This window comes from Rhinopithecus roxellana, chromosome 8, assembly GCF_007565055.1.
Source record: "Rhinopithecus roxellana isolate Shanxi Qingling chromosome 8, ASM756505v1, whole genome shotgun sequence".
Taxonomy (NCBI): domain Eukaryota; kingdom Metazoa; phylum Chordata; class Mammalia; order Primates; family Cercopithecidae; genus Rhinopithecus; species Rhinopithecus roxellana.
In genome coordinates this window covers 90,588,330-90,616,329 of record NC_044556.1, presented here as the reverse complement: position 1 = coordinate 90,616,329, position 28,000 = coordinate 90,588,330, and the positions used below count along the sequence as shown (strand labels likewise).

Genomic DNA, 28,000 nt, shown 5'->3' with positions numbered 1-28,000 from the left:
AAATAGTGAACAAAGCAGACTTAATCCCCTGAATTCTTGAGTTTTTTTTTTTCTTTTTCTGTTTAAGAGATGCCATTTTTGTTGGGATATTATTAGGTATTGTCTTGTCTCCTGAATGTTTATAAGTGTTAATTATGTATTTGTATTTCTAGTTTCAGAGAAAAGGGGAAACTAGGGTCTAGAGGATAATATACCCAAGTTCAAATAGATGGGAGGTTCTGATTGTAATATCAGTTAATAATTTTTTATTATGACAGAAGTTGCAGAAAGAATGTAAGAAAAAGGTAGCAGCACTGCCCAAATGAGGTTATACAAGAAGAGGAAGAGAGAATCTGTGAAGATACTGAGTGGGGTATTGAGTTGCTATCTGAGGTTTCAGAGAGGAATTGAAAAATTCCAGACTTAGCTGAAGGAGTTACAGTGGCATACACAATTCTGAAAAAGCAAGACGATTCTGTCACTGAGGTAACAGGAAGATTCTGGAAAACTTGGAAGACCTCATGGCCAAGATGAAGAATATGTAGATAATGGACTGGCATATACTTTATTTCTCATGTTAAAGCCTCTTCCCTGGAAATTAAAAAAATTTAAAAACTGATAAAACTTAGGGCAACATTAGTTAATGTATACTCTTAACTGAATTGTTATACTTTTTGAAAATCGTGTGACTTGCTTGTTTCTCTCCACTCCAACTAAATCATTAACTCCTAAAATGTATGTTTCATTCTAGTAAGAAAACCTCAAAGGATATTGTAGGATATAAATCTTATTTGAAAACATAGCCCTTGAAATGTTTTGGCCTTTTGGAGTTGGGGAATGACAAATCTGATCTTGTAATCTTTTTCTCTCCGGTAATCTCTTGTGTCTGTTGCCTGAGGGACATGGACAATAAAGCAGTACATGATCCTCAGATACAGGGAAAAGGACAAGGTATATAGCTTATTGATTAGAGCTGACAAGCATCTGCTCATTATGTTTGGAATTGCTTTCTGTAAGAAAATTGCCCACTACTATTAATTTGACCAACAAGGAATTTAAAATAGCCTGTGAAATAACATCTTTTCAAATGTTTGCTGATGAAATACAAGTTGAAATGTATTCGTTGCAAAAGTCTGTAAGCCTGTGGATTATATATTCAAAATAGACAAAGACAAATAAAAAGCAGCTATCTTCATGAACAGACAAAGTTGCTTTCAGGAAGTATAAATTATATTCTGCACTGACCAAAGAATAGAAGTTATTTCATCTGTGGAACATATATCTGGAGTTACTATACTTTACTAAAGAGCAGGGCATAAATTTAGACTAAGATCCATCCGGATTACACTCATTCTTTAGGCCACTCCTGGGTACTTCATTTAAATTTTGATTCACGGCTGGACGCGGTGGCTCATGCCTGTAGTCCCAGCACTTCGGGAGGTTGAGGTGGGTGGATCACCTGAGGTCAGGAGTTTGAGACCAGCCTGGCCAACATGGTGAAACCCCATCTCTACTAAAAATACAAAAATTAGCCGGGCATGGTGGTGGGCGCATGTAATCCCAGCTACTTGGCTACTCAGGAAGCTGAGGCAGGAGAATTAGTTGAACCTGGGAGGCAGAGATTGCAGTGAGCCAAGATCATGCCATTGCACTGCAACCTGGGTGCAGAGTGAGACTCCGTCTCAAAAAAAAGAAAAAAAAATTGATTCTCGAGATAGTGAGATGTCAGCAAGGTTTGTCTTGTATAGTGGGCATAAAAGAAAAGTTCTGAAGTGCCTCTTCAGTGACTTGTAGTTAGTGGAAAAATACCATTTTCCCTGATCATGACCACTACACTGTAAATTGATATAAATTAACGTTCTCTGGAGTGACACACAAATAACGAAGACTTAAGAGAACCTTGGTTGAAATAAATTTCCAATTGTTTGGAGGCCAATAAATACCATGCAGGTATAATCATTAAAAAAATTATATAAACTACAATATTTTAGCTTTTCTGTGTGAGAAAGTGATTGGCTTGTTTGAGACAGAGTCCTGCTCTGTCATCCAGGCTGGAGTGCAGTGACACGATCTTGGCTGTCTGCAGCCTCACCTCCCAGGTTCTAGTGATTATCTTGCCTCAGCCTCCCAAGTAACTGGGATTACAGGCGTGTGCCACCACGCCTGGCTAGTTTTTGTGTTTTTAGTAGAGATGGGGTTTCACCATGTTAGCCAGGCTGGTCTTAAACTCCTGACCTCAAGTGATCTGCCTGCCTCCTGCCTCACAAGGTGCTAGGATTACAGGCATGAGCCACTGCACCCAGCCAAAAGTGATTTCATGAAAATTGTTAAAAATCTGTAGCTGCTTTGTTACCTTCATTAACTCTTTGTGATTAAACTTGCAAGTTTATTGCAGTAATGGGAATGTGTTAGATTAATGTTCAGGTGAGTTATATTTTAAAATCTGTGTAGTATATTTATAGTTCACCCAGTAATTAGAACACTGTATCTTAATTCCTTATTGTTCCTCTAGTGTGTCATAGGAGGTAGAGTTTCTTGATGCTGGGATTGTGGATGTGAAAATAACATTCTCAGGGTATCCTATGACTTAACATTTTTTAACCATGATATTTTCTGTGATTGTATATAATTTAGTTTAAATTTATACTTAATAAGTGCCAGAGTACACAGCTATAGTCTTAGTATCCTTTAGAACGTTATTTCTTAGTCAAAGTGTATGAGGCATCTAGCAACATTTTACATGATATATAAAATTTGAGGTAAATGTGCTTTTTCATGGGAGGAATTCATAGCCTTAAACTGTATTCTTGAAGGAGTGTATGATTCTCCCTCTGTACTTTCCCCTGTTTTTGAATTACTGCTTCAGAGTATTTTTTTAAAAAGTTTGAGTACTTAGAACAGCATAGAGAAGTAAACTGGTGACTTAAAAATTCATTATTTTGTCCTATATGCACATGTTAATATATCATTACATTTCAGTGGCAGTATTTTTCATTTTTTGAAGTTGTACTTGGTTAATTTTCAAATCGCTGTTCTTTCGTTATCATTTGTATTTCTTCTGTTTCTTGAATCATTGTTACCCACTTTACGATATTTTTCAGATTGTATTATTCTTTTGAGTTCTTGGGGGTACTAATCTTCCCATTTGTTTTGATTGCCAACTTTCCCCATTTTGATGTTCTATTTCCTCATTTAGTTTAATTTTTATTTTAAATTGTGAGCTCACTTTTGACTGAGGTAGATTTTTCTGGGATGAGTTCTATTCCCTCTGAATGCTTTTGCTTCTGTGGGATAGGGACTAGATTTAATATTTTTTGGCAAAGGATTTCTTTACCACATGGGCAGTGTGGATTCAGACTCCAAACCCTCATGTTTTCCCCTTATGCTGCCCCCTGCCAACACCCTAGGTTGCTTCACTGGACCAAGAATCAGAATTTTTATTATTCCCTGACATGGAGAAAGGGTCCTGGTTTTAACGAGAGGTAATCATTCCAGTCCTCCACCTCTGTTAAGCCACCAGTGATACCTTCGTTCCTTGTGGATCTACCTGTTAGCGCCTGTGTCCAGGAATTTTGCTTTTGCAGCATCTATTCCTGTGTTTAAAGTTTTTTTTATTTTTCTTTATTTCTAATTCTTGGGGATTTCTCTTCCTTTCTTCTCTCCTTCATTAGTTTGATTGTATATTTAAAATTTCTCATGGTTGTCTGTTTTATTCAGCATTTCTATGTGTATTTGTGTATGTATGGGTCTGTGTATGTTGACAACTGCTTGCTATGTTGTCAAGACCATATATGCACAAGGACTGTTTTGAAACTTTGTTTAATAATAACTCAGGCTAGGTGCGGTGGCCTATGCCTGTAACCCCAGCACTTTGGGAGGCCAAGGCAGGCAGATCACCTGAGGTCAGGAGTTCAAGATCTGTCTGGCCAACATGGTGAAACCCTGTCTCTGCTAAAAATACAGAAATTAGCTGGGCATGTTGGCGCACACTTGTAATTCCAGCTACTTAAGAGACTGAGGCATGAGAATTGCTTGAACCCTGGAGGCGGAGGTTGCAGTAAGCTGAGATCATACCACTGCACTCCAACCTGGGCAACAGATCGAGACTCTGTCTCAAACAAAACAAAACAAAACAATCTGTTAAAAAATTTTAATATGAAAGATACTGGTGCTTAAAGGTGAATAATACTGTTTTTACCTTCATGTGTCTGTGATTGTAAAAAGTCTCAGAAATATACCACCTGTAACTTTGTTCTTTGTATATTTTAACTCATTAATGTATAGTCACAGTATATTTCATAATCTTTTACTGTATATCAATTTAAAAGTACATAGTGTATTTTATTTACAGAATTTAGACACAGAGCCTGACATAATTGATAATAATTTTAACATGACTTTATTAACTACTCTTTTCTCATTCTTCCCTATTCTCTTCTAGTCTCCCTTTTGCATGGATTATTATTCTCTTTCCCTGCCCTACTGTTGGTTCCAGATTCTTACGTTATTCCACTGCAGATAAGAGAGAGGAAGAATGGTAGAATGAAAACCTACTGGAGAAATTCGAGAAGAAAGGGAAGAAGGAAAATAATGGGTGAAGGGAAGGTTAAAATCTCTTGCTCCAGCACTCTCTGTTCTCTTTCAGGCCTCTTATTTTACTCCTTCAGACTTTGTCTTTATTTCTCATCTTTTCTTCTCACTTATGCCTCTGCCTTTCCACTCTCTCTTTCTATTGGACACTTTCCTTCTTACGCCATTGTAGCTATCACTATTGGCTTGCAATCTGTGTTCCTACCACCTGGCCAGTAGTTGTAGGTAGGAAGGAGGTTGGATGGGAGAATTGAAGGAGACTCTGTTTTTGGATCTTGGGCTACATAGAGCAGGAAGAAAGATGCACCTTGCAAGGTATACCAGGCATTTTGTATTGGAACTTTGAGTTCTTTTTCTTCTAGAATTACTCATTTATCTGTTCATTAAACAGTACACAATGAACCCCAGGCAGTGTTTTAGGAACTCAGATAGAAATATACTTTGTTCTTTTCAGTTTCAAAGAGATTTTTTAATTTAATTTAGAATTATTTCATTTTTGAATGTCTGAATTTCAGCATCTGTGTTTATTTCAAACCTTTTGGGAATAAAGAGGCAACTTGTTATATTGGAAAGATTTTTGGAGCCTGATAGATCTGAGTTTTAATCCTGTCTTTGCCACTTACTAGGTATGTAATATTCAGAAATTTATATTATCTTTCTAAACCTTTTTTTTTTTTCCCTGTAAAATGGGAAGTTCTTGGTATGGTACTTGGCCTAGGTGGCTCCCAATAAAATAATGCCTGCTGAGATTATTATTATCACACAGAAAGTTTGTTCTTAGTACCAGTTTTTGTTTTTTTGTTTTTTTGTTTTTTTTTTTGCCAAGAAGTACTTTTAAAAATAGAGTACATTAAGACAGTAATTAAAGGATTCTATTTTATTTGTTTATTTTTATATCACATTCTTGAAGTTTGGACAAGTTGTCATAATTTACGTAAAACTACTACTTCTAAGCTATTACTTGTAAGTTGGTGTGTCTTTCCCTGAGCTAGCTACTGTGAGCTAGCTCACAGTACATAGTAGTACTGTGACTTACTAGTCAAGTTTAGGCCAGCAAGTCACATACTATCTTTAGGCCTTATATTAATGAGGGTTAATAATGTGTACCTTATGGATTTTATGATAACTAAATTATGTATTCGTTTGGCAGCTCACAACTGTCTGGTTGTGAGCTGAAAACCAAGTATTTAGTGTAAGATTCAGGGTTGTTCGGGGAATACAAGGCAGGGATGCAATCAAATGTCAGGAATCACCAGAACCCCGGGAATAAGGAAACTATGGGAACACTTCCTTTACTCATTGTCTTTGCCTTTCTGTATGCATCTGCTTTGTTTTTCTCTTTCATTATGTGGAACTGATTTTCCCTTTTGCTTTTAGCGTGGTAGTATGATGTTTGCCTCAACACTTGCTGAGTTTGTATGTTAATTCTTGTAATCATCTGCAGACTGACTCTGAGTTAGGTTTTAAATTGTCCCCCAGCTTAGGTCAGGTTTCCATACTGGTTCAGTTAACTCTGACTAGTTAAATGGGGCCTCACAATATGCACTTGGCCCACCCCTGAGAACTGAGGGGGAGATTTTCAGAAAAAGAGAGGCGATGTGGCAGATACCTCAGAAAGTGTGTGCCACAAGTGAAGTCATTTAAGTGTGTACAGCACTGAAAAAAGTCAAGGTATTGTTATCATGAGATGATGTAGTACTTTGTGAAATAACACTGATAGCATATTCAGAATAGCATGTCATTTATCTACCAGTACAACAGATCTGATTGGTCCCTTATATGTCCTTGATTTTTGTCAAGGGCAGTAGTATAGTGATTATTATCTTTTTCAATTGTTGTAATGAATATAAAGTCTTTTGCAATTTGTCTTTTATATTCAAAATTATTTTAATCATACGGTGTGCTTGAAATGGACGTTTTGGTGGATATAATTTTTTAGAACTTATCTTTGTATAAAAGCACTTTGTTAAATATTGGTAATGAACTTTTTTCGGGAATAAGTTGAATGTATAATCAGTATTTTTTTTCAAATGCAGCATAGAAATAAGAAATATTCAGGTAATTAATACATGATTCTTTTGGTTCTATCATTGAATTTCTGAACTCTCAGCTGTAACTTGTTAAGGCATCTTTTAAACTATCTCAGACATTATGAATGCAGTGCTCAGTAATGATTTTTATAACCCTTAGCATTGTTTTGGTTCATTTTCTTCATACTACTTAGGGTATCATCATATGACAAGATAACTATATACCCCTCTATAGACACTTAATATTTTTAATATTTATTGTTCCATGTTCATATTTACCCCAAATTAGAATAATCAGTAGGTATAATTTACCTGAAATGTCAGCTCTACAGCACACTTTTCCTGAATTTCTGATTTAGCCTGCGTGGGGGAACTAGGTTTCGGTTTAAGGATACCTTTGTTTTGTGATTTTGTGATATAGTAGAAATCAAAGCTTCTTTTAAGTATAGAAGGTTGGTGTTATAATTATTTGGGGGAATAGGCAGGCTCCCATTTTTAGTTCTTTTTTTTTTTTTTTGTGACAGGGTTTCACTCTGTTGCCCAGACTGGAGTGTAGTGGCGCCATCTAGGCTTACTGCAGCCTTCATCTCCTGGGCTAAAGTGGCCCTCCCACTTTAGTCTCCTAAGTAGCTGGGACTGCAGGCACAAGCCACCGTGTCTGGCCCATTTTTATATTTGTATTTTTGTAGAGACGGAGTTTTGCCATGTTGCTCAGGCTGGTCTTGAATTCCTGGACTCAAGCAATCCGCCTGCTTTGGCCTCCCAAAGTGTTGGGATTACAGGTGTGAACAACCACGCCCGGCCCCATTTTTAGTTCTAATAGGCCTGTATGTATCACCCACCTTGTCAAACTTGTGTGTAATTTTTTAAAAAAAGGTTTCACTCACCTTGTCAAACTTGTGTGTAATTTTTAAAAAGGGTTTCTTCCTTCTTTAATTTGAAACAGAGTCTCACTCTGTTGCCCAGGCTGGAGTGCAGTGGCATAATCTTGGCTCACTGCAACCTCCGCCTCCCGGGTTCTAGTGATTCTTCTACCTCAGCCTCCCAAGTAGCTGGGATTATGGGCACACACTACCATGCCCAGCTAATTTTTGTATTTTTAGTAGAGACGGGGTTTCACCATGTTGACCAGGCTGGTCTCGATCTCCTGACCTCAGGTGATTCACCTGCCTTGGCTTCTTACAGTGCTGGGGTTACAGGCGTGAGCCACTGTGCCCAGCATCTTCCTATTTTGTTTTAAAACAGCTTTACTGACAGTGATTGACATACCAAACAATTCACCTGTTTCAAGTGTACAATTCAGTGGTTTTGATATCTTACTAATTTTTAAAAATTGTGGTGAAATAACAAAATTTGCCATATTGACCACTTTTACATGTACAATTCAGTGGCATTAAATTATATTTATAATGTTATGTAATGACCATCACTATCTGTCTCTAAAACATTTTCATTATTCAAAGAGAAATTCTGTAACCATTAAGCCCTAACTTTTCATTCTCCTGTCCCCCAGCTCTTAAGTAACCTCTAATCTACTTTCTGTCTCTATGAATTTGCCTATTCTAGATATTTCATATAAGTGAAATAATATATTTGCCCTTTAATGCCTGGCTTATTTTACTTAGCATGTTTTCAAGATTCATCCACATTATGGCATGTATCATACTTTAACTTCATTTTAAAGCTGCTTAACAAACTGCTGTGTGTGTATGTTTGTGAGATACACAAACCAAATACCACATGTTCTCACTCATAAGTAGTAGATGAACGATGAGAACACATGGACACAGGGAGGGGAACAACACACACCAGGGCCTGTCAGGGGTGGGGTCCAAGGGGAGGGAAATTTTGTTTATCTCTTCATCTCTTGATGGACATTTGGATAATTTCTACCTTTTGGCTACTGTGAATAATGCTGCCATGAACATAATTGTACAGATAATGTTTGAATCTCTTCTTTTGATTCTCTTGGGTACATAGGAATGGAATTTTTGGGATATGTTGGTAAATCTATGTTTAGCTTTTTGAGGAACCACCCAACTGTTTTACAAAGCAGCTGTAACATTTTATATCCCCTCTAACAATGTATGAGGGTTCCAGTTTCTCCACATCCTCATCACTTGTTATCTTCTGTTTTATTTAATTAATTAAAAAATTACAACTATTGTAGAGGTTGTGAAGTGGTATCTCATTGTGATTTTGGTTTGCATTTCCCTAATGATTAGTGATGTTGAGTATCTTTTCATATGTGTATTGGCCATTTTTTAATATCTTCACCACATGTATATATTATTTTACTTTAAGTTCTGGGATACATGTGCAGAACATGCAGGTATGTTACATAGGTATACATGTGCCATGGTGCTTTGCTACACCCATCAACCCATCATCTGTGTTTTAAGCAACACATTAGTTATTTATCTAATGCTTTCCCTCCCCTTGGACCCCACCCCCTGACAGGCCCTGGTGTGTGTTGTTTCCCTCCCTGTGTCCATGTGTTCTCATTGTTCATCTCCCACTTATGAGTGAGAACATGTGATACTTGGTTTTCTGTTCTTGTGTTAGTTTGTTGAGAATGATAGCTTCCAGCTTCATCCATGTCCCTGCAAAGTACATAAACTCATTCTTTTTTCATTTTTATTTATCTTCTTTGGAGAAATGTTTATTAAAACTTTTGCCCATTTTTGAATTGGGGTTTTTTTGTCGTTGACTTCTAGGAGTTCTTTATATAGTCTGGTATTAATTCCTTAGTAGATACATGATTTGCAAATATTTTTCCCATTCTATGGGTTGTCTTTTCTCTCTCTCCATATGAATTTTAGGATGAATTTTTCTATTTCTGTAATGCCATTGTAATTTTGATAGGGATTGCTTTGAATCTGTGGATTGCTTTGGATAATTTTGTCATATTAACAATATTAAGTCTTCTTCCAATCCAGAATACTGGATGTCTTTTCATTTATTTAAGTCTTCTTTAATTTTTATTAGCAATATTTTGTAGTTTCCAGTGTACAAGTCTTTCACCTCTTTGGTTAAATTTATCCTTAAGTACTTTATTCTTTTGAATGCTATTGCAAATGGAATTTTGTTATTATTAATTCTGTTATTACTGCTTTTTAAGAGACCAGATCTTGCTATTTTGCCCAGGCTGGAGTGCAGTGGTGTGATCATGACTCATTGCAGCCTCGAATACCTGGGCTCAAGTTATCCTTCTGCCTTAGCCTACTGAGTAGCTAAGGACTACAGGCATGTGCCACCACGTTCAGCTAATTTTTTTCTCGTTCTCTTCTCTGTTGTGTGAATTCCACATGGAAATCCTCTCTGTCTTTCCTTTCCTTACATAACACGAATACAGAAATCTCTAGTAGACTTGACTAAGCAGTGCGGAATACCCGTTTTCGAAGCTAGTTAGGGCTAAATGCATACTTCTAGATCAAAGCAAACTGTTTGACCTGTCTGTTTCACTCCCCTGATGCTCAAATACATATCTTTGATCTTATCACACTTTGGCTCCATGGAAGGGAGGAGAAGACAGCTACACCCATGTATTATGATCCTTTAATCATATCAATTCCTTTTTGTGAAAGACGGACCCGAGGAGAGGAAAGGAGACAAGTCTAAACTTCTCTTAGAGGCAGCAGAATATATAATCATTTTACATTAACACATTTTAATTTACCAGTTAAAATTATTATTATTATTATTATTATTTTTTTTTTTTTTTTTTTTTTTTTGAGACGGAGTCTCGCTCCGTCGCCCAGGCTGGAGTGCAGTGGCCGGATCTCAGCTCACTACAAGCTCCGCCTCCCGGGTTCACGCCATTCTCCTGCCTCAGCCTCCCGAGTAGCTGGGACTACAGGCGCCCGCCATCTCGCCCGGCTAATTTTTTGTATTTTTTTAGTAGAGACGGGGTTTCACCGTGTTAGCCAGGATGGTCTCGATCTCCTGACCTCGTGATCCGCCCGTCTCGGCCTCCCAAAGTGCTGGGATTACAGGCTTGAGCCACCGCGCCCGGCCCCCAGTTAAAATTATTAATAAGATTACATCTAATTTCCTTTAATTAAATTCAAAGCATTTTCCATTTTCTAGCTCTTATTTCTTTTCATTTCTTCTCACAATTCTTTACCATGGATTGTTTACCATTAACACCCCAAATTCACTTCCTTACCTCTCTTCATTTGCTTATATTGTTCCCTCTTGCCTGGAGTATCTACACAGTCAAACCCAGGCAAAGGAGCAAGATTCTATTTAGTTCTCAAGGTTCAATTTATCTGTTATCTCCTTTGTGTGAAGCATTAGTTTCCACATAATTAGTGTTCTCACTAATTCTGAAGCACTTAAAACTTTATCACATTATTCAATTTTGTGTCTGCATATATGCATACTTGTCTGTCTTGAATGAAGACTAAGAGCTTCTTGAAGGAAAGTATCATATCCATAATCAACTTTTTAAAAACTCCAGTCATTGCCACCATGCTTTGTATCCTGTAGACGTTTGCTGAAGCATTTTGAAAGAACAAATGAATGTGAAAGAAATATGAATTTACTTGGTGGGAATTGCTGAAGAGCTCTCTGGTGCCGTGAAATCTGCTTTTATTTTTTATACGTTTGTGTTAAAATATATATTTAATGCTGATAGGATGTTAAAACTGGTCTCATTTTTACATCCCCCTTGCTTTGCATTCTTTCATATGTTATTTGGAGTTTAAACATATATTTCTCACCAAAAATGTAATTCATATGTAAGAAATAAAATATATTGTTTTCTTAGGGAAATCAAATTTGTTTATTCTCATATAGTTTGGAATTTTTAAATATTTTGACAATTCTTAAATCATAATTTGAATTCTTGTGTAACTAAGAAACACCATTATTTATATCTAATTTGCATCACATTTTATTAAGAAAATAATTGATATTGCTCTTTCATTTCAGCTAAACCATTTACTTCTAAAGTGAAACAAATGCGATTACATAGAGAAGACTTTGAAATATTAAAGGTGATTGGTCGAGGAGCTTTTGGGGAGGTAAGAGATTAAGATTTGATAGAAGGTCTGCTAATTGTTTTGGAAGCTGTTGAACAGTTGTGAGAGAATTTAACAAGTATTGTTACTTGTTACTTGTTAAACAATATTTGTTAAGTTGTGATTGATGTGATTGATTGTGCTGTTGTGATTGATACAATTGCTCAGAAAATAAAGTGTTGAATGAAATATTTCTACTTGGAATTTTTTTCTAAGATCATGTTTTCACATGTACTTCATATGTCAATGTAAATATGAGTGTGTTTCTAGATTCTTTTGTTCTGTTGGTCTATTTATTTGTCTTATTCTAGTTTATAAGGAATCTTGATACCTGGTAGTGTATATAACTCCAACTTCCTTTTTCTACCCCTCTCCCATCTCTCCTCCCCTGATATATTCATAGTATTTTATTTTGTGTATGTATGTATGTATGTGTTTGTTTATTTTTGAGATGGAGTCTCCCTCTGTTGCCCAGGCTGGAGTACAGTGGCGTGATCTCGGCTCACTGCAACGTCCACCTCCCGGCTTCAAGTGATTCTCCTGCCTTAGCCTCCTGAGTAGCTGGGATTATAGGCATCCGCCATCAGGCCCAGCTAATTTTTGTATTTTTAGTCAAGTCGGGGTTTTGCTGTGTTGGTCAGGCTGGTCTCGAATTCCTGACCTCAAGTGATCTGCCTGCCTTGGCCTCCCAGAGGATATTTTCATAGTATTTTAGAATCAGTTTTTCAGTTTCTACTCACTCGTAGAGATACACATACACGGCTGGGCGTGGTGGCTCAAGCCTGTAATCCCAGCACTTTGGGAGGCCGAGATGGGTGGATCACGAGGTAAGGAGATCGAGACCATCCTGGCTAACAAGGTGAAACCCCGCCTCTACTAAAAAATACAAAACACTAGACGGGCGAGGTGGCGGGCGCCTGTAGTCCCAGCTACACGGGAGGCTGAGAATGGTGTGAACCCGGGAGGCGGAGCTTGCAGTGAGCTGAGATCTGGCCGCTGCACTCCTGCCTGGGCGACAGAGGGAGACCCCGTCTCAAAAAAAAAAAAAAAAAAAAAAAAGATACACATATACGTACGCGCGCACATAACACACACACACTCTCTCTCTCTCTCTCTCTCTCTTCCAGGAATTTGGGTTACGTTTGTATTGAAACCGGAAATCAGTTTGCAATTAATTGGCATCTTAACAATACTACTGAATTAGCTAATCCATAGACATGGTATATTCTTCCATTTATTTAGGGCTTTATAAATTTCTCTCAGTACTGTTTGGTAGTGTTCATTCAGTATAGAAGACCTCCACATCTTTCAGCAGATTTATTCCTGGATATGTGATATTCTTGATATTATTTTAATTAGAATTGTTGGTGAAATTTCATTTCCTAATTGTTTTCTTGGTAGTAGTTAGAAGTATAATTTAATTTTATTGATCTTATACCTTGTTATACTTTTCAAATCAGGAATTTTGTTGAATTTTATTAATACTTTGCATCTTTTGGGACATTCATGGTTTTTCTGCTTTACTTTATTAATGTGTTGAATTATGCTGTTATATTTTCAGATGTTAAACAATCTTTGCATTCCTAAAATAAGCCAAATTGGCTTGTGATATGTTATCCCTTCATATGTACCAATGGACTTCATGTGCTTTTTGTGTGTTAGGATCTTTGCACCTATGTTCTTAAGATAAATTGGCCTGTAATTATCCTACTTTGAATGTTCTCATCAGATTTTGGTATCTTGGTTTTGCTGGTCTTACAAGAAGAGGGAAATGTTCCCCCCTTTAGTGTTCTCCAGAAGAGTTAGTGAAGATTGTTATTACTTTTTTCCTCATATGCTTGCAAGACTTAACTGGTGAAGTATGAGACCAGAGGTTGCTATTGAAAAAGTTTTAAATAATATGTTTAATTTCTTTAATGGAAATAAAATGACTTGTTGTATATATGTATTAGTTTGCTAGGTTTATCCATTTCATCTAAGTTTTACAACTTATTACTGTATTGATCATTTCTGTCTTAAAATTTTTCTTGCTAGGGGTTTATCAGTTTATTATCTTTTCCATGAATTAACTTTTGGCCTTTTGAATTTTGTTATTGTAGATTTGTTTTCTGGTTCTTTAATTTCTGTACTTTATAATATTTTCTTTGGTTTTAACTTGCTATTCTTTTTCTGATTTTTTGAAACAGCATTGATATCTAGCCCTTCTTTTCAAATCTGTGGTTAGGCTGTATATTTTTAGCTATAGCAGACGTATTTTGATATGTCATATATGTGTATATATTTTTTGCTTAAAATATAGTGTGATTTTAAATCTCTGTTTTTTGATCTATGAATTTGAAGTCCATTAAAAAAATTTCTAAACATTTAGAAAATTTTCTAGTTTGTTTTTTTATTGAGTTATTATAATGTAATTTAAAAGTGGTTAGAACACATACTCTATGTGATTGGAATCCTTTGAAATTTGCTGTTCAGTGTTTTGTAAATATCACTTAGGTCAAGTTCAAAATCTTGTTTAAATCTTCAACATCCTTGCTTTCTGTTTTTTCAGTTTGATCTATCATTTCCTGAGAGAGGATTTCTTCATTTCTTTCAGTTTTTGCTGATAACATATGTACAGTTATTATATCTTCCTGGTGATTAACTCATTCATCATTATGGAGTGTTCCCATTATCTCTACAGTGTTTTTTGATTTAAATTTTCCTAATCTGATATTAGTAGAACTACTCCAACTCTTTTTTATTAGTATTTTCATTAAATATCTTATTCTGTCCTTTTAGTTTTAGCTTTCTATAAACATATGGTGTGTTTCCTGTTCAGTAGAATATAATTAGGTTTTTGTTTTATATTTGTTTTGCTCATTTTGTGTTACTTTTCTCTCATTTCTTGCTTTTCCTTGGATTAATGGAATATTTTAAATTATACCTCCCAATTTTATCTTCTTTAATGGGTTCCCCTGGCGATTACCACATGTATCCTTGGTAAATTTATATTTTGCCAATTCCCATTTACCCAATTTCTACCCTTTTTTTTTTTTGGTCATTGCTGTCATGTATTTTAGTTCCATATATATTTGAAACCCCAATATATATATCGTACCTATTTATGTAGGTTTACCCACATATTTATATTTTCTCTGCTCTTCACATTCATGTACTTCCCTTTGGGATCATTTTCCTTTTGACTTAAACATTCCCTTTAATATTTCTATTTTATATTTAGAGACAAAGTTTTGCTTTGTCTCTCTGGCTACAGTGCAGTGGTATGATCATAGCTCACTGCAGCCTTGAATTCCTGGGCCCAAGTGATCCTCCTACCTCAGCATCCTGGGTAGCTAAGACTATAGATGAGCACCAGCATGCTTGGCTAATTTGTAAATTTTCTTGTAGTGATGGGGTTTTACTACATTGCCCAGGCTGGTCTCAGAGTCCAAGGCTCAAGCAGTGCTCCTGCCTCAGCTTCCCAAAGTGCTGGGATTATAGTTGTGAGGCACTGTGCCTGGCCCCCTTTAGTATTTCTTCAGTGTAAGTCTGCTGATGACAAATTTTCTGATTTTATTTGTCTGAAAATATATTTTTTTGAGGTTCTAAAATTTAAAAAAAATTGAAGTATATTGTGGTATACACATACACATTAGTTTTAAAAAATATACACACATACAACTTGATGGATTTTTACATTTTTTTAGGGTACAAAACAAGAAATGACATTTTATTATTATGCCATTTGACCATAGCATTCTTTTTTTATTTTCTATTTTTTTATTTGAGATGGAGTTTTGCTCTTGTCACCCAGGCTGGAGTGCAATGGTGCAATCTTGGCTCACTGCAACCTCCACCACCTGGGTTCAAGTGATTCTCCTGCCTCAGCCTCCCCAGTAGCTGGGATTACAAGTGCCTGCTACCACGCCTGGTTAATTTTTGTATTTTTAGTAGACAGGCTGGTCTCGAACTCCTGACCTCAGGTGATTCACCCATGTTGACCTCCCAAAGTGCTGGGATTAACAGGCGTGAGCCACCATGCCCGGCCTTATTTATTTTTTTTAATTTTTGTGGGTACATAGTAAGTTTATATATTTATGGAGTATGTGAGATATTTTGGTACAGACACGCAATGCTTAATAATTGCATCATGGAAAATTGGATACCCACGTTATTTCAAAATGGACATTCAAGCATTCAAGCCTTTATCCTTTGTGTTACAGAAAATCCAATTGTACTTAGTTATTTCAAAATGGACAATTATTATTGGTCTTTGTGTTACAAAATATCCAGTTGTACTCTTTTAGTTATTTCAGAATGGACAATTAAATTATTATTGACTACAGTGCCCCTGTTGTGCTACCAAATACTAGGTCTTCATCATTCTATTTTTTTGTACTCATTAATCATCCCCATTTCCTCCTTTTTTTCCACATCCTCAGTAGCATTTGTTACTGCCTGACTTGTAGATAAAAGTCATTTTAACTGGGGTGAGATGATACCTCATTGTAGTTTTGATTTGCATTTCTCTGGTGATCAGTGATGTTGAGCACTTTTTTCATATGCCTGTTTGCCATTTGTATGTCTTTTTTATCGAAAGTCTATTCAAATCTTTAGCCCGTTTTAAAAACTGGATTATCAGATTGTTTCCTATAGAGTTGTTTGAATTCCTTGTATATTCTGGTTATTAATCCCTTGTCAGATGAGTAGTTTGCAAATCCTTCCTCCCATTCTGTGGCTTGTCTCCTCACTTTGTTGATTGTTTCCTTTGCTGTGCGGAAACTTTTTAACTTGATGTCATCTTATTTGTCCATTTTTTGCTTTGGTTGCCTGTGTTTTAAGAAATTTTTGTGCAGACCAGTGTCCTGGAGATTTTCATCAATGTTTTCTTTTAGTAGTTTTATACTTTGAGGTATTAGACTTAAGTCTTTAATCCATTTTGATTTGTTTTTGATATAAGGTGAGAGATAGGGATCAAATTTCCTTCTTCTGCATATGGATATCCAGGTTTTCCAGCACCGTTTATTAAAGAAACTGTGTTTTCCCTAACATTCTTGGCACCGCTGTTGAAAATTAGTTCACTGTAGGTATGTAGATTTCCTTCTGGGTTCTTTATTCAGTTTCATTAATCTATGTGTCTATTTTTATATCAGTATCATGCTGGTTTGGTTACTGTAGCTCTGTAGTATAATTTGAAGTCAGATAATATGACTCCTCCAGTTTCATTCTTTTTGCTTGGGATAGCTTTGGCTATTCTGGGTCTTTTGTAATTCCATATAAATTTTAGGATTATTTTTTCTATTTCTGTGAAGAATGTCATTAATATTTTGACAGGGATTGCATTGAATCTGTAGATTGCTTTGGGCAGTATGGATATTTTAACAGTATTGATTCTTCTAACCCATGAACATTGAATATCTTTTCAGTTTTTTGTGTCCTCTTCAATTTCTTTCATCAGTGTTTTATCAGTATATTGAGGTGTGTGTGCGAGTGTGCGCATACCTCACATATATATGTTTATATACTTCAATTAAAAAACACACATACGTAACTTGATGGATTTTTACACTTTTGTAGGGGACAAATAAACAATAGCATTTTATTCTTATGCCATTTGACCATAGCATTTGTGTTCTATAGTTTTCACTGTAGACATCTTCTACTTCTTTGGCTGATTTAATTTCTCGGTATTTAATTTTAGTTGTGGCTATTGTAAGTGGGATTACTTTTTTGAATTCTTTTTCAGGTTGTTCATCGTTGACATAGAGAAATGCTACTGATTTTCGTATGTTGATTTTGTATCCTGCAACTTTACTGAATTTGTTTATCAGTTTGAATAAGATTTTGTGTGTGTGTGTGTGTGGCGTCTTTAGGTTTTCCAAAATATAAGACCATATCATCTTCAAACAAGGGTAATTGATTTCTTTCTTTCCAGTTTGGGCACCCTTTTGTTCTTTTGTTTAATTGCTCTAGCTAGTACTTAACGAACTGTGCTGTACTTGAATATTGATATCTTTCTCTAGATTTGGAAAGTACTCTCATTATCCCTTTAATAAACTTTCTACTCCTCTTTTCTCTACCTTCTCTTTAAGGTCGATAGCTCTTAGATTTAGCCCTTTCAGACTGTTTCCTAGATCTTATACATGTGCTTCGTTGCTTTTCATTCTTTTTTCTTCTGTCACCTCTGTGTATTTTCAAATAGCCCGTTTTCAAGCTCAGTAATTCTTGCTTCTGCTTGATCAATTCTGCTACTAAGAGACTCTGATGCATTCCTTAACATGTCAGTTGTGTTTTTCAACTCTAGAATTTCTGCTTGATTTTTAAAAATTATTATTTTTTTGTTTATTTATTTATTTTGAGATGGAGTCGCATTCTGTCACTCAGGTTGGAGTGCAGTAGTGTGATCTCGGCTCACTACGGCCTCCATCTCCTGAGTTCAAGCAGTTCTCCTGTTTCAGCCTCCCAAGTAGCTGGGACTACAGGTGCGTACCACGCTCAGCTAATTTTTGTATTTTTAATAGAGATGAGGTTTTACAGTGTTGGCCAGGCTGGTCTTGAACTCCTGACGTCAGGTGATTCGCCTGCCTTGGCCTCCCAAAATGTTGGGATTATATGCATGAGCCACTACGCCTGGCCCCCCCTTTTAAATTATTTTAATGTTTGTGAAATTTATCTTATAGAATCCCGAATTCCTTCTCTGTGTTATCTTGAATTTCTTCGAGTTTCCTCAAAATAGCTATTGTTTTTTAAGATGGGGTCTCACTCTGTTGCCCAGGCTGGAGTGCAATGGTGCCATCTCAGCTCACTGCAACCTCTGCCTCCTGGGTTCAAGCCATTCTCCTGCCTCAGCCTCCTGAGTAGCTGGGATTATAGGCGTGGACCATCATGCCTGGCTAATTTTTGTATTTTTTTAAAAAATAGAGATGGAATTTCACCATGTTGGCCAGGCTGGTCTTTGACTTCAAATGATCTGCCTGCTTGGCCTCCCAAAGTGCTGGGATTACACGCATAAGCCACTGCACCTGGCCAAAGTAGCTTTTTGTTTTGAGACGAAGTTTCGCTCTGTTGCCCAGGAGAGTGCAATGACGTGATCTTGGCTCACTGCAACCTCCGTCTCCCATTTTCTTCCACATCAGCCTCCTGATTAGCTGAGATTACAGGCACCTACCACCACCCCTGGCTAATTTTTGTATTTTTAGTAGAGATGGGGGTTTCACCATGTTGGCCAGGCTGGTCTCGAACTCCTGACCTCAAGTGATCCACCCGCCTCAGCCTCCCACAGTGCTGGGATTACAAGTGTGAGCCACCGTACTTGGCCCAAAATAGCTATTTTGAGTTCTGTGTCTGAAATGTCATGTGTCTTTGTTTCTCCAGGATTGATCCCTGGTGCCTTATTTAATTCATTTGGTGAGGTCAGGTTTTTGTGGATAGTGTTGATGCTTTTAGATGTTTTTTGGTGTCTGGACATTGAAGAGTTAGGTATTTATTGTAGACTTTGCAGTCTGGTCTTGTTTGTACCTGTCTTTCTTGGGAAGGCATTCCAGGTATTTGAAGGGACTTGGGCCCAAAGGCCAGTAACACAGTGGTTTTTGTAGTCTTGCATAGGTATTGCCTTGGTGGTCTTGGATAAGATCCAAAAGATTTCTCTGGATTACCAGGCAAAAACTCTTACTCTTTTCCTTTACTTTCTCCCAAACATACGGAGTCTTTCTCTCTGTGCTGAGCCACCGGGAACTCTGGGGATTTGGTGATACAAGTCCCCCTGTGGCCACCATCACTGGGACTGTGTTGGGTCAGACCTGAAGCCTAGCATAGCAAAACCTTAGCATTCTGCCTGATGTTTTGTTTTACTATAACTGTGCTGTCATTCAAACCACAATACAAAAAGTCCTTCCTGCTCTTCTCTCCCCTTTCCACATGTAGAGGAGGAGCCCCTCTCTGTGGCCAGCACCATGACTGGTCAATGAGCGGTTCTGCCAGGCCACACCACCAGTGTTCACTTAAAGCCCAAACGCTCTTCCATCAGCTTGTGGTGAATGTTGCCAGGCCTGGGACTTACCCTTCAGGCAGTGGGTTTTCCCCTGGCCCAGAGCCAGTCCGGAAATGGTGTCCAAGAGGCTGGACTTGGGGATCTGAAAAGCCTGCCTTTTGCTCTGCCCCACTGTGATACCTGAAAGCAAGACAAAGTTCCCTTTACGTTTCCCTCTGCTTTTCTCTAACAGGAGTCTTTCTCGGTGGCCACCACAACTGGGAATGTGCTGGGTCTCACTTGAAGCAAGTAGTCTCAGACCTTAAGGCCCACGGCATACTCCCTGGGTATTGCTGGTGCCCAATGGCAATTCCGTGCCCAAGAAATCTTTAGTCAGCAGGTGATGAGTCCTGCCAGGACTGAATCCTTCTCTTCAAGGCAACGGGTTCCCTTTTAGCCCAGAGCATGTCTAGAAATGTCGTTGGGGAGCTAGGGCCTGGAATGGGGGCCTCATGGCTCTGCCTGGTGCTCTATTCCAGTGTGGTTGAGCTGGTATCCAAGATGCAAGACAGAGTCGGGGCTGTGCACGGTGGCTCACGCCTGTAATCTCAGCACTTTGGGAGGCCAAGGTGGGCAGATCACCTGAGGTCAGGAGTTCCGAGACCAGCCTGGCCAACATGGCGAAGCCCCATCTCTACTAAAAATACAAAAATTAGCTGGGTGAGGTGGTGCGTGCCTGTGGTCCCAGCTACTCGGGAGGCTGAGATGGGAGAATTGCTTGAACTTGGGAGGCAGAGGTTGGCAGTGAGCTGAGATGGCGCCACTGCACTCCAGCCTGGGCAACGGAGTGAGACTCCGTCTCAAAAAAAAAAAAAAAAAAAAAAAAAAAGATGCAAGACAAAATCCTCTTTACTCTTTGCTCTTCTGTTCTTAAGCAGAAGAAGGGAGTCACTCTGGTTCCTGTGAGCTGCACTGCCTGGGTTGGGGGATGGATAGTTGATGCCTTTCTAGGTCATGTGCAACCCTAATTCACTGGCTCCAAGCACTAGGAGTTGCCTGGGACTTGGAGTCCTTGTTAGAACACAACTTGACTGACATTCAAGTTTACCTAGGACCCCAGAGCACTTCAGCCTGCAGTGGTGATGCTTGCTGGGAAACTCTCGTTCTGACCTGCTGGGATAGGTGACTCCCCTTTGGCTAGAGCTAGTTAAATGTCCCCTCCAAGCATGGCCACTGGCTGAGTCCAGAAGGGCTTCATTCTCTGCTGTGACAGGGCAGCACTGAGTGTCTGTACTTTCCCTCCCTGAAATATATTCTCTCTCTCTACCTCATGGCCATTGCCAGGGAATAGGAAATAGGGGTGGCATCCATGATTCAAGACTGTTTCTCCTGTCTTCCTCAATGCCTTTTTTCAAGATACGAAGTTAAAACCAGGTACTGTGATTGTTTACCTGAGTTTTGGTTCTTGTGATAGTGCTTTTCTCTTTGCAGATAGTTTTTAAAATTTGCTGTTCCAGCATGGTGTGGGGGAGCTTGAATGGTGTAGGCATCTATTCCACTACCTTGCTTCACCACTGGCAACAGCCAGATTTTCACTTTTATATGAGCTTGTATAAACCACCAGGCAATTCAAGATATAGAATATTTCTAGCATTCTGATAGGCTCCTATTGGTCCCCCTGCCATGTGAATAATCACTTCTTTATTAACTATTCTGTGAACTATTCTGACTTCTATCACCCTAGTTTTATTTATTTATTTATTTATTTATTTTTTTGCTTGCTTTTGAGTTTTATGTTAATGGAATTACGTAATATATACTTTTTGGTTTCTGGCTTCTTGTGCTCAACAGTACACTTTTGTAATTCATTCTTGTTTTTCCCTGGTTCACAGTATTTTTCTTAATATGGACATGCCACAAGTTATTTATTAATGGTGTTCAAGTTGTTTATGGTTTTTGGCCATTATGAATAATGCTGTTATGAACATTTTTGTGCATATCTTTTGGGAGATATGAGCACTTATTTGTGTTTGATATAAATTTAGAATTGCTGGGTCACAGGGTAGGCTTATTTAGCTTTAGTAGATAATGCCAAATAACTTCCCAAGTGGTTAATAATTTATATTCCCATCAACAGTGTATAAAGGTCCCAGTTGCTTTATAACTTCACTAACATGGGTCTTTTTTTTTTTTTAACTTTAGGTTTTTTTTTAGTGAGTGAGTAGCTGTATTGTGATATTTCATTTTGCATTTCTTGATAGCACCTACATGTGAACACATTTTCATATCACCTCACATCACTTAGATATCCTTTCCGTGAAGTGCACATTTTGGGGTTGGGTAAGTAGGAGTTGTGTGGGTGAGTTGTCTGACTTATCTTCATATTCTAGATTCAGATCTGTTGTTGGAGATGTACACACATGTGTGTGTGTATATATGTGACACATCTTTTCTGTGGCTTGGCATTTCCCTCTCTCCAAAGAGCTTGTATTAAACAGAAATTCTTAGTGTTAATGGAGTCCAATTAATTAAACTTTTCTTTATAATTAGTGATTTTTGTGTTAAGAAATTTTTTTCTAACCTCGAGGTCATAAACATATTTTCCTATAATTAAAATAAATTCTTTCTCTGATCTTTCAAGAGAAACCTTTCATGTTTAGATGTCTCATCCATCTGGTATTGAATGTTTTGTGTTTTCTGAGGTATAGGTTAAAGTTCACTTTATTCTTTGTGGTTTCTGATTATTGTTTGTTGTAAAGACTACCTTTTTCACATATAATTGCAAAGGAACTTTTGTCTAAAGTTGGGGCCCCTATGTGTGTTACTTACTAATTTTTAAAAAACAGTTTTCAATGTAGAAGTCTTTTTTAAAAACAATTCTTAAGGTCAGGGGTACACTTGCAGGTTTGTTAAATAGGTAAACTTGTGTCATGGGCATTTGTTGTACAGATTATTTCATCGCCCAGGTATTATGCTCAGTACCCATTAGTTATTTTTTCCTGATCCTCTCCCTCCTCCTACCCTCCATCCTCTGATAGGTCCCAGTGTGTGTTGTTCCCTTCTTTGTGTCCATGTGTACTCATCATTTAGCTCCCACTTACAAGTGAGAACATGGGGTATTTGGTTTTCTGTTCCTGTGTTAGTTTGCAGAGGATAGTGGCCTCCAGCTCCATCCATGTCTCTGCGAAGGACCTGATCTCATTTTTTTTCTGTGGCTGCATAGCGTTCCATGGTGTATATGTACCACATTAAAAAATCTAGTCCACCATTAATGGGCATTTAGGTTGATTCCACGTCTTTGCTATTGTGAATAGTGCTGCAGTGAATATATGTGTGCATGTGTCTTTATAAGAGAACAATTTATATTCCTTTGGGTATATACCCAAGTAATGGGATTGTTGGGTCAAATGGTACTTCTGTTTTTGGTCTTTGAGGAAAATATTTTTCAGTGTAGATGTCTTGTTCATGTTTCATTAAATTTATGGGTCTGATTTCTTTTCTTTACCTGCCCCAATCCAATTCTTTTTTTATTTAATTTTTTTGAGTCTGATGTTTTTTGGTAAGCTAGTAAAGGATAGTTTTAGAAATCTGTTTTTTATTTTCTTGCTGTGATAGAAATACAATTGGCTTTAAAAATATTAATCTTGGGCCGGGCGCGGTGGCTCAAGCCTGTAATCCCAGCACTTTGGGAGCCGAGACGGGTGGGATCACGAGGTCAGGAGATCGAGACCATCCTGGCTAATACGGTGACACCCGTCTCTACTAAACAATCAAAAAACTAGCCGGGCGAGGTGGCGGGCGCCTGTAGTCCCGCTACTCGGGAGGCTGAGGCAGGAGAATGGCGTAAACCCGGGAGGCGAGCTTGCAGTGAGCTGGATCTGGCACTGCACTCCACTGGTCGATAGAGCGAGACTCCGTCTCAAAAAAAAAAAAAAAAAAAAAAAAAAAAAAAAAAAAAAAAAAAAATATTAATCTTTTATTTAAGGAACTTGATTATATTAACTTATTCTAGTTTATACATAAATTTTTTGAATTTTCTATATACTCATCTTGATCTTCAAATAATGATAGCATTTGTTCTTCCCAATATTTTATTCCTTTTATTTCTTTTTCCTGTATTATTGTAATAGAGGAGATTTTAATAAAATGTTGAATTTAAGTGCTGAAAGTGGGCATCCTTGTCTGGTTTGTAAATCAGGGGAAAGTGTTCAGCATTTTACTAATGATTAAGAAGTTTGCTGCTACTACTACTTTTTTAAAAAATGATTACTCTTTTTCCTTCTTGTCCTAGTCTGTAGAGAGCTTTTATCATTAATAGGAGTTAACTTTTATCAAAAGCTCCATCTGTATCTATTTTGATATGATTTTACTATGATATTTGGCTAATATTGAAATTATAATTTTCAAATATACCAATATTACAATACTATAGAAATTCAGTTGTTCCTGGTGTGGCCTTTTAATACATAGTTGGGTTTGATTTGCTGATATATTGTTTATACTTTTTGTTTATGTGTATGAGAGAGATTGGCCTTTGTCTATTTTATAATCTTACATTTTGGAACGATATTATTTAGCTCATAAAACAATTTGGAAAGTGTTTTTCTCAATTTTCTGAAAGCATTTGTGTAAGATCGGTGTTGTTTCTTTTTAATAATGTCCAGAAGACCTCACTGGTGAAGACATATGAACGAAGAGCACAAAATCTTTTTGTTGTTTGTTTAGATCTTCTGAGGTAAATTTTACATACATTGAAATACCCTAATTGTATACGTACAGTTCCTTGAGTTTTTGGAAAATGGATCACCCTTATCAAGATACAGAATATTTCTATCACCCTGGGAAGTTTTCCTCCTTGTTGGTTCCCCACAACTTCCATCAAATGGCAACCGCTGTTCTGAGTTTTAACTGTAGATTAATTTTGACTGTTTGAAAATTTCATATAAATGGAATTATACAATATGTACTGTTATGTGTCCACCTTTCACTCAGGATAATGTCCAAGACTCATCCTTGCAATTGCATGTATTAATCCTTTTTATTACTGAGCAGTATACCATTTTATCAATGTTCCACAGTTTATTCATTTTCCTGTTGATGAACATTTGTTTCCAGTTTTTTGGCTGTAACAAATAAAGCTGATATGAATATTCCTGTACAGGTTTTTATGGAAATATGTTTTTGTTTGGGTAAATACCTAGAAGTGGAACTGCTATGCTAGATAGTAGCTGCATGTTTAAATTTAAAAGAAACTGGCATACTACTTCCAGTTGGATTGTACCCTTTTGTACCCTTTTGCATACCTACTTACGCCCTGTTCTTGCCCAATATTTTTTGTTGTTAATCTTAATTTTACCTATTCTAGTGGGTATGTAGTGGTATTCTGTGGTCTTAATTTTCATTGTTGTTTGCATTTGTGTTATATATCAGCATGGGGTTTTTGTGTTATATATATCATGGGGTTTTTGTGTGCCTATTAACCATTCTTATGTCTTCCTTTGTGAGGTGTGTGTTCAAATATTTTGCTCAGTCTTTAGAAATCAAAATGTTTGTATTTTTATTGTTGAGCTGTAAGAGTTCTTTGTCAGATGTTTTAGCAATATTTTCTCAGATTGTGTGGTTTGTTCGTTTTTAAAACAATTATTTAATGAGCAGAAGTTTTCAATTTTGAAGGTATAATTTTATCAATTGTTTTCTATTATAGTTAGTATTTTCTGTATTCTAAGAAATCCTTGTTTATACTCAGATCATAAAGATATCTATGTGTTCTTTTCTAAAAGCCTTCTGTTTTTAACTACTGTATTTAGATTGGTGATCCATCTCAAATTCATGTATGATGTGAGATCGGCATTGAGATTCATTTTTTTTCGTATTTGTAGCCAGTTGTTTCAGCACCGTTTGTTGAAAAGGCTGTTTTCCCTTTATTAAGTCATTTTAGCATCTTAGTAAAAAGACCATGTGCTCTATTGCTGTCCTCTCTATTCTCTTTATCTCATTGTCTGCCTTTATGCTAATACCACAGTCATGATTCCTGTAGCTTTATACTAATGTTGAGATTGTGTAATGAACTCTGAGTGTATAGAGTCCTACTTTGTTCTTTTTCAAGATTGTTTTAATTATTCTAAGACTTTTGCATTTTAGAATCAATGTATCAATTTTTATAAAAGGCCTACTGATGTAATTGAGTATGCACTGAGTATATAGATAAATTTTGGGAGGACCGATATCTTAACAGTGTTGAGTCTGTTGGTCTATGAAGCAGGTATTCTCTCTTTTTTTTTTTTTTTTTTTTTAAGGTCTAACTTAATTTCCTCAAGGATGTTTTACAGTTTTAATATATAGGTCTTCTTCATATTTTCTTAAATTTTATTCCAAAGTATTTAAGTTTTTTGAGTCTGATAAATGATATCTTTAAAATTTTTACATTCAAACACTGTGCTGCTAATAATGTAGATAATATAGTTGATTTTTGTATCAGACTTTTTTCCTGAGATCCTACTGAAGTCATGTATTTTTTAGTAGTTTTGTTGTTTTTTTGGTCCCTGATCTCTTAGTTTTTCTGTGTAAGCAGTCCTACTGTCTGATAATAGGATTTTCAGAATAGAGTCACTTCCTTTTTACTTTGCAGACTTTCTGTTTGTTTGTCTTGACTTACTGCACTAGCTTGGACCTCCAATACAGTGTTGAATTGTTGTCATAAGGGTGGACATCCTTACCTTATTCCTGAATTGAGGGAGGAAGAATTCAGTGTTTCACTGTTAAGTATGGTGAAATTATTGTTAGGCAATATTTTGGTAGGTGCCTTTTATCTGATTGAAGATACTGTCTTCTGTTACTATAATAGTTTGCTGAGAATTTAAAAAATATAGTTATTGATGGGTGCTGAATTCTGTCATAAGCTCTTTCTGTATCTGTTGAAATCATGGTATGGATTTTTTTCTTTTAGTTACTTGATATAGTGAATTGCTTTGATTAATTTTTTAATAGACTTTATATTTTAGAGCAATTTTAAGTTCACAGCAAAATTGTGCAGAATATACAGAGTTCCTGTATACCTCCTGTTCCCACACTTACCCAACCTTCATCTCCCAAAACACTGAACCAGAATGGTATATTTGTTACAATTCAGGAAACTACGTTGACATATTATTATTACCCAAAGTCTGTAGTTTACCTTAGGGTTCACTCTTGATGTTGTACGTTCAGTGGGTTTTGACAAATGTATGTTATGTATCTCCCATTGTGGTATCAAACAGAGTAGTTTCCACTGCCCTAGAAATCTTCTGTGCTTTGTCTGTTTATTCATTTCTCCCTCACCATTGACCCCTGGCCACCACTAGTCTTTTTTTTTCATTGTCTCCATAGTTTTGCCTTTTCCAGAATACTTAGAATGATACAGTAGAGGTAGCCTGTTCAGATGGGCTTTTCTCAGTAATATGCATTTATGGTTCCTCCATGTCTTTCAGTGGCTTGATAGCTGTTTTCTTTTTAGTGCTTTTTAGTACATTGTCTAGATACGCTGTGTGCATTGAACATTCCATGTACATTTGAAAATAATGTTTTTTCTACATTTATTGCTTGTGTTTTATACATCAGTTAGCTCTAGATGGTTGATGCTGTCATTAAGCTCTTCCATAATTTCCTAATTTTTGTTTAGTTTTGTCAGTGCTAAGAAGAGGGCTATTAAAGTTTTCAAATATAATTGTGGGCATGTCTGTATTTCCCTGTAGTTTCCTCACTTTTTATTTTATCAGTTTTGAAACTTAATTGGTGCATACACGTTCCAATTGTTCATCTTTCTTATACACTGAGTCTTGTATAATGGAATGTTTCCCTTTAAGGTAGTACTCCTTGTGAAGTCTGATTTGCCTCAGTATAGCCAGCTTTCTTAAGATATTAACCTTTTTCATATAGTTAGGTTTTGTATTTTTTTATATATTCTGGTAATCTGTGTATTTTTAAGTGGACTGTTTAGACTATGGGTCAACAAACTTTTTCTGTAAAGTGACAGTAAATATTTTAGATTTCACAGTTCATATGTTCTCTGAGGCAACCACTCTTCTCTGTCACTGTAGTGTGAAAAGTAGCCATAGACAGTTTGCAAATGAATGATGGATGTGGTTGTATTCAAATAAAATTTATTTATAAAAACAGGTAATGGACCAGATTTGACCTTCAGGCCATGATTTGCTGAAACCTGGTTTAGATGTTTTGTTTGTTTGTTTGTTTTTTTAATGAGACAGGGTCTCGCCAGTGTAGTGGTGCCATCATAGCTCACTGTAGCCTCAAACTCCTGGGCTCAAGCTGTCTTCCCACTCAGCCTCATAAGTAGCTGGGACTACAGGTGTGCCCCACCATGCCCGGGTAATTAAAAAAAATTTGTTTTAAATAGAGATGGGGGTTCTCACTTTGTTGCCCAGGCTGGTCGT

At 36.8% G+C, this 28,000-nt stretch overlaps 1 protein-coding gene across 8 annotated transcripts in view; it reads left to right on the top strand.

Moving 5' to 3' along the window:
- CDC42BPA (CDC42 binding protein kinase alpha) overlaps nucleotides 1-28,000 on the top strand; it is a 329,925-nt gene that overhangs the window by 46,451 nt on the left and 255,474 nt on the right. For all 8 annotated transcript variants that reach the window (XM_010381838.2, XM_010381864.2, XM_010381872.2 and 5 more), the window contains exon 2: nucleotides 11,535-11,626. In XM_010381838.2, the coding sequence (XP_010380140.1) occupies nucleotides 11,535-11,626 (92 nt within the window). The remainder of the gene's footprint in view (nucleotides 1-11,534; nucleotides 11,627-28,000) is intronic.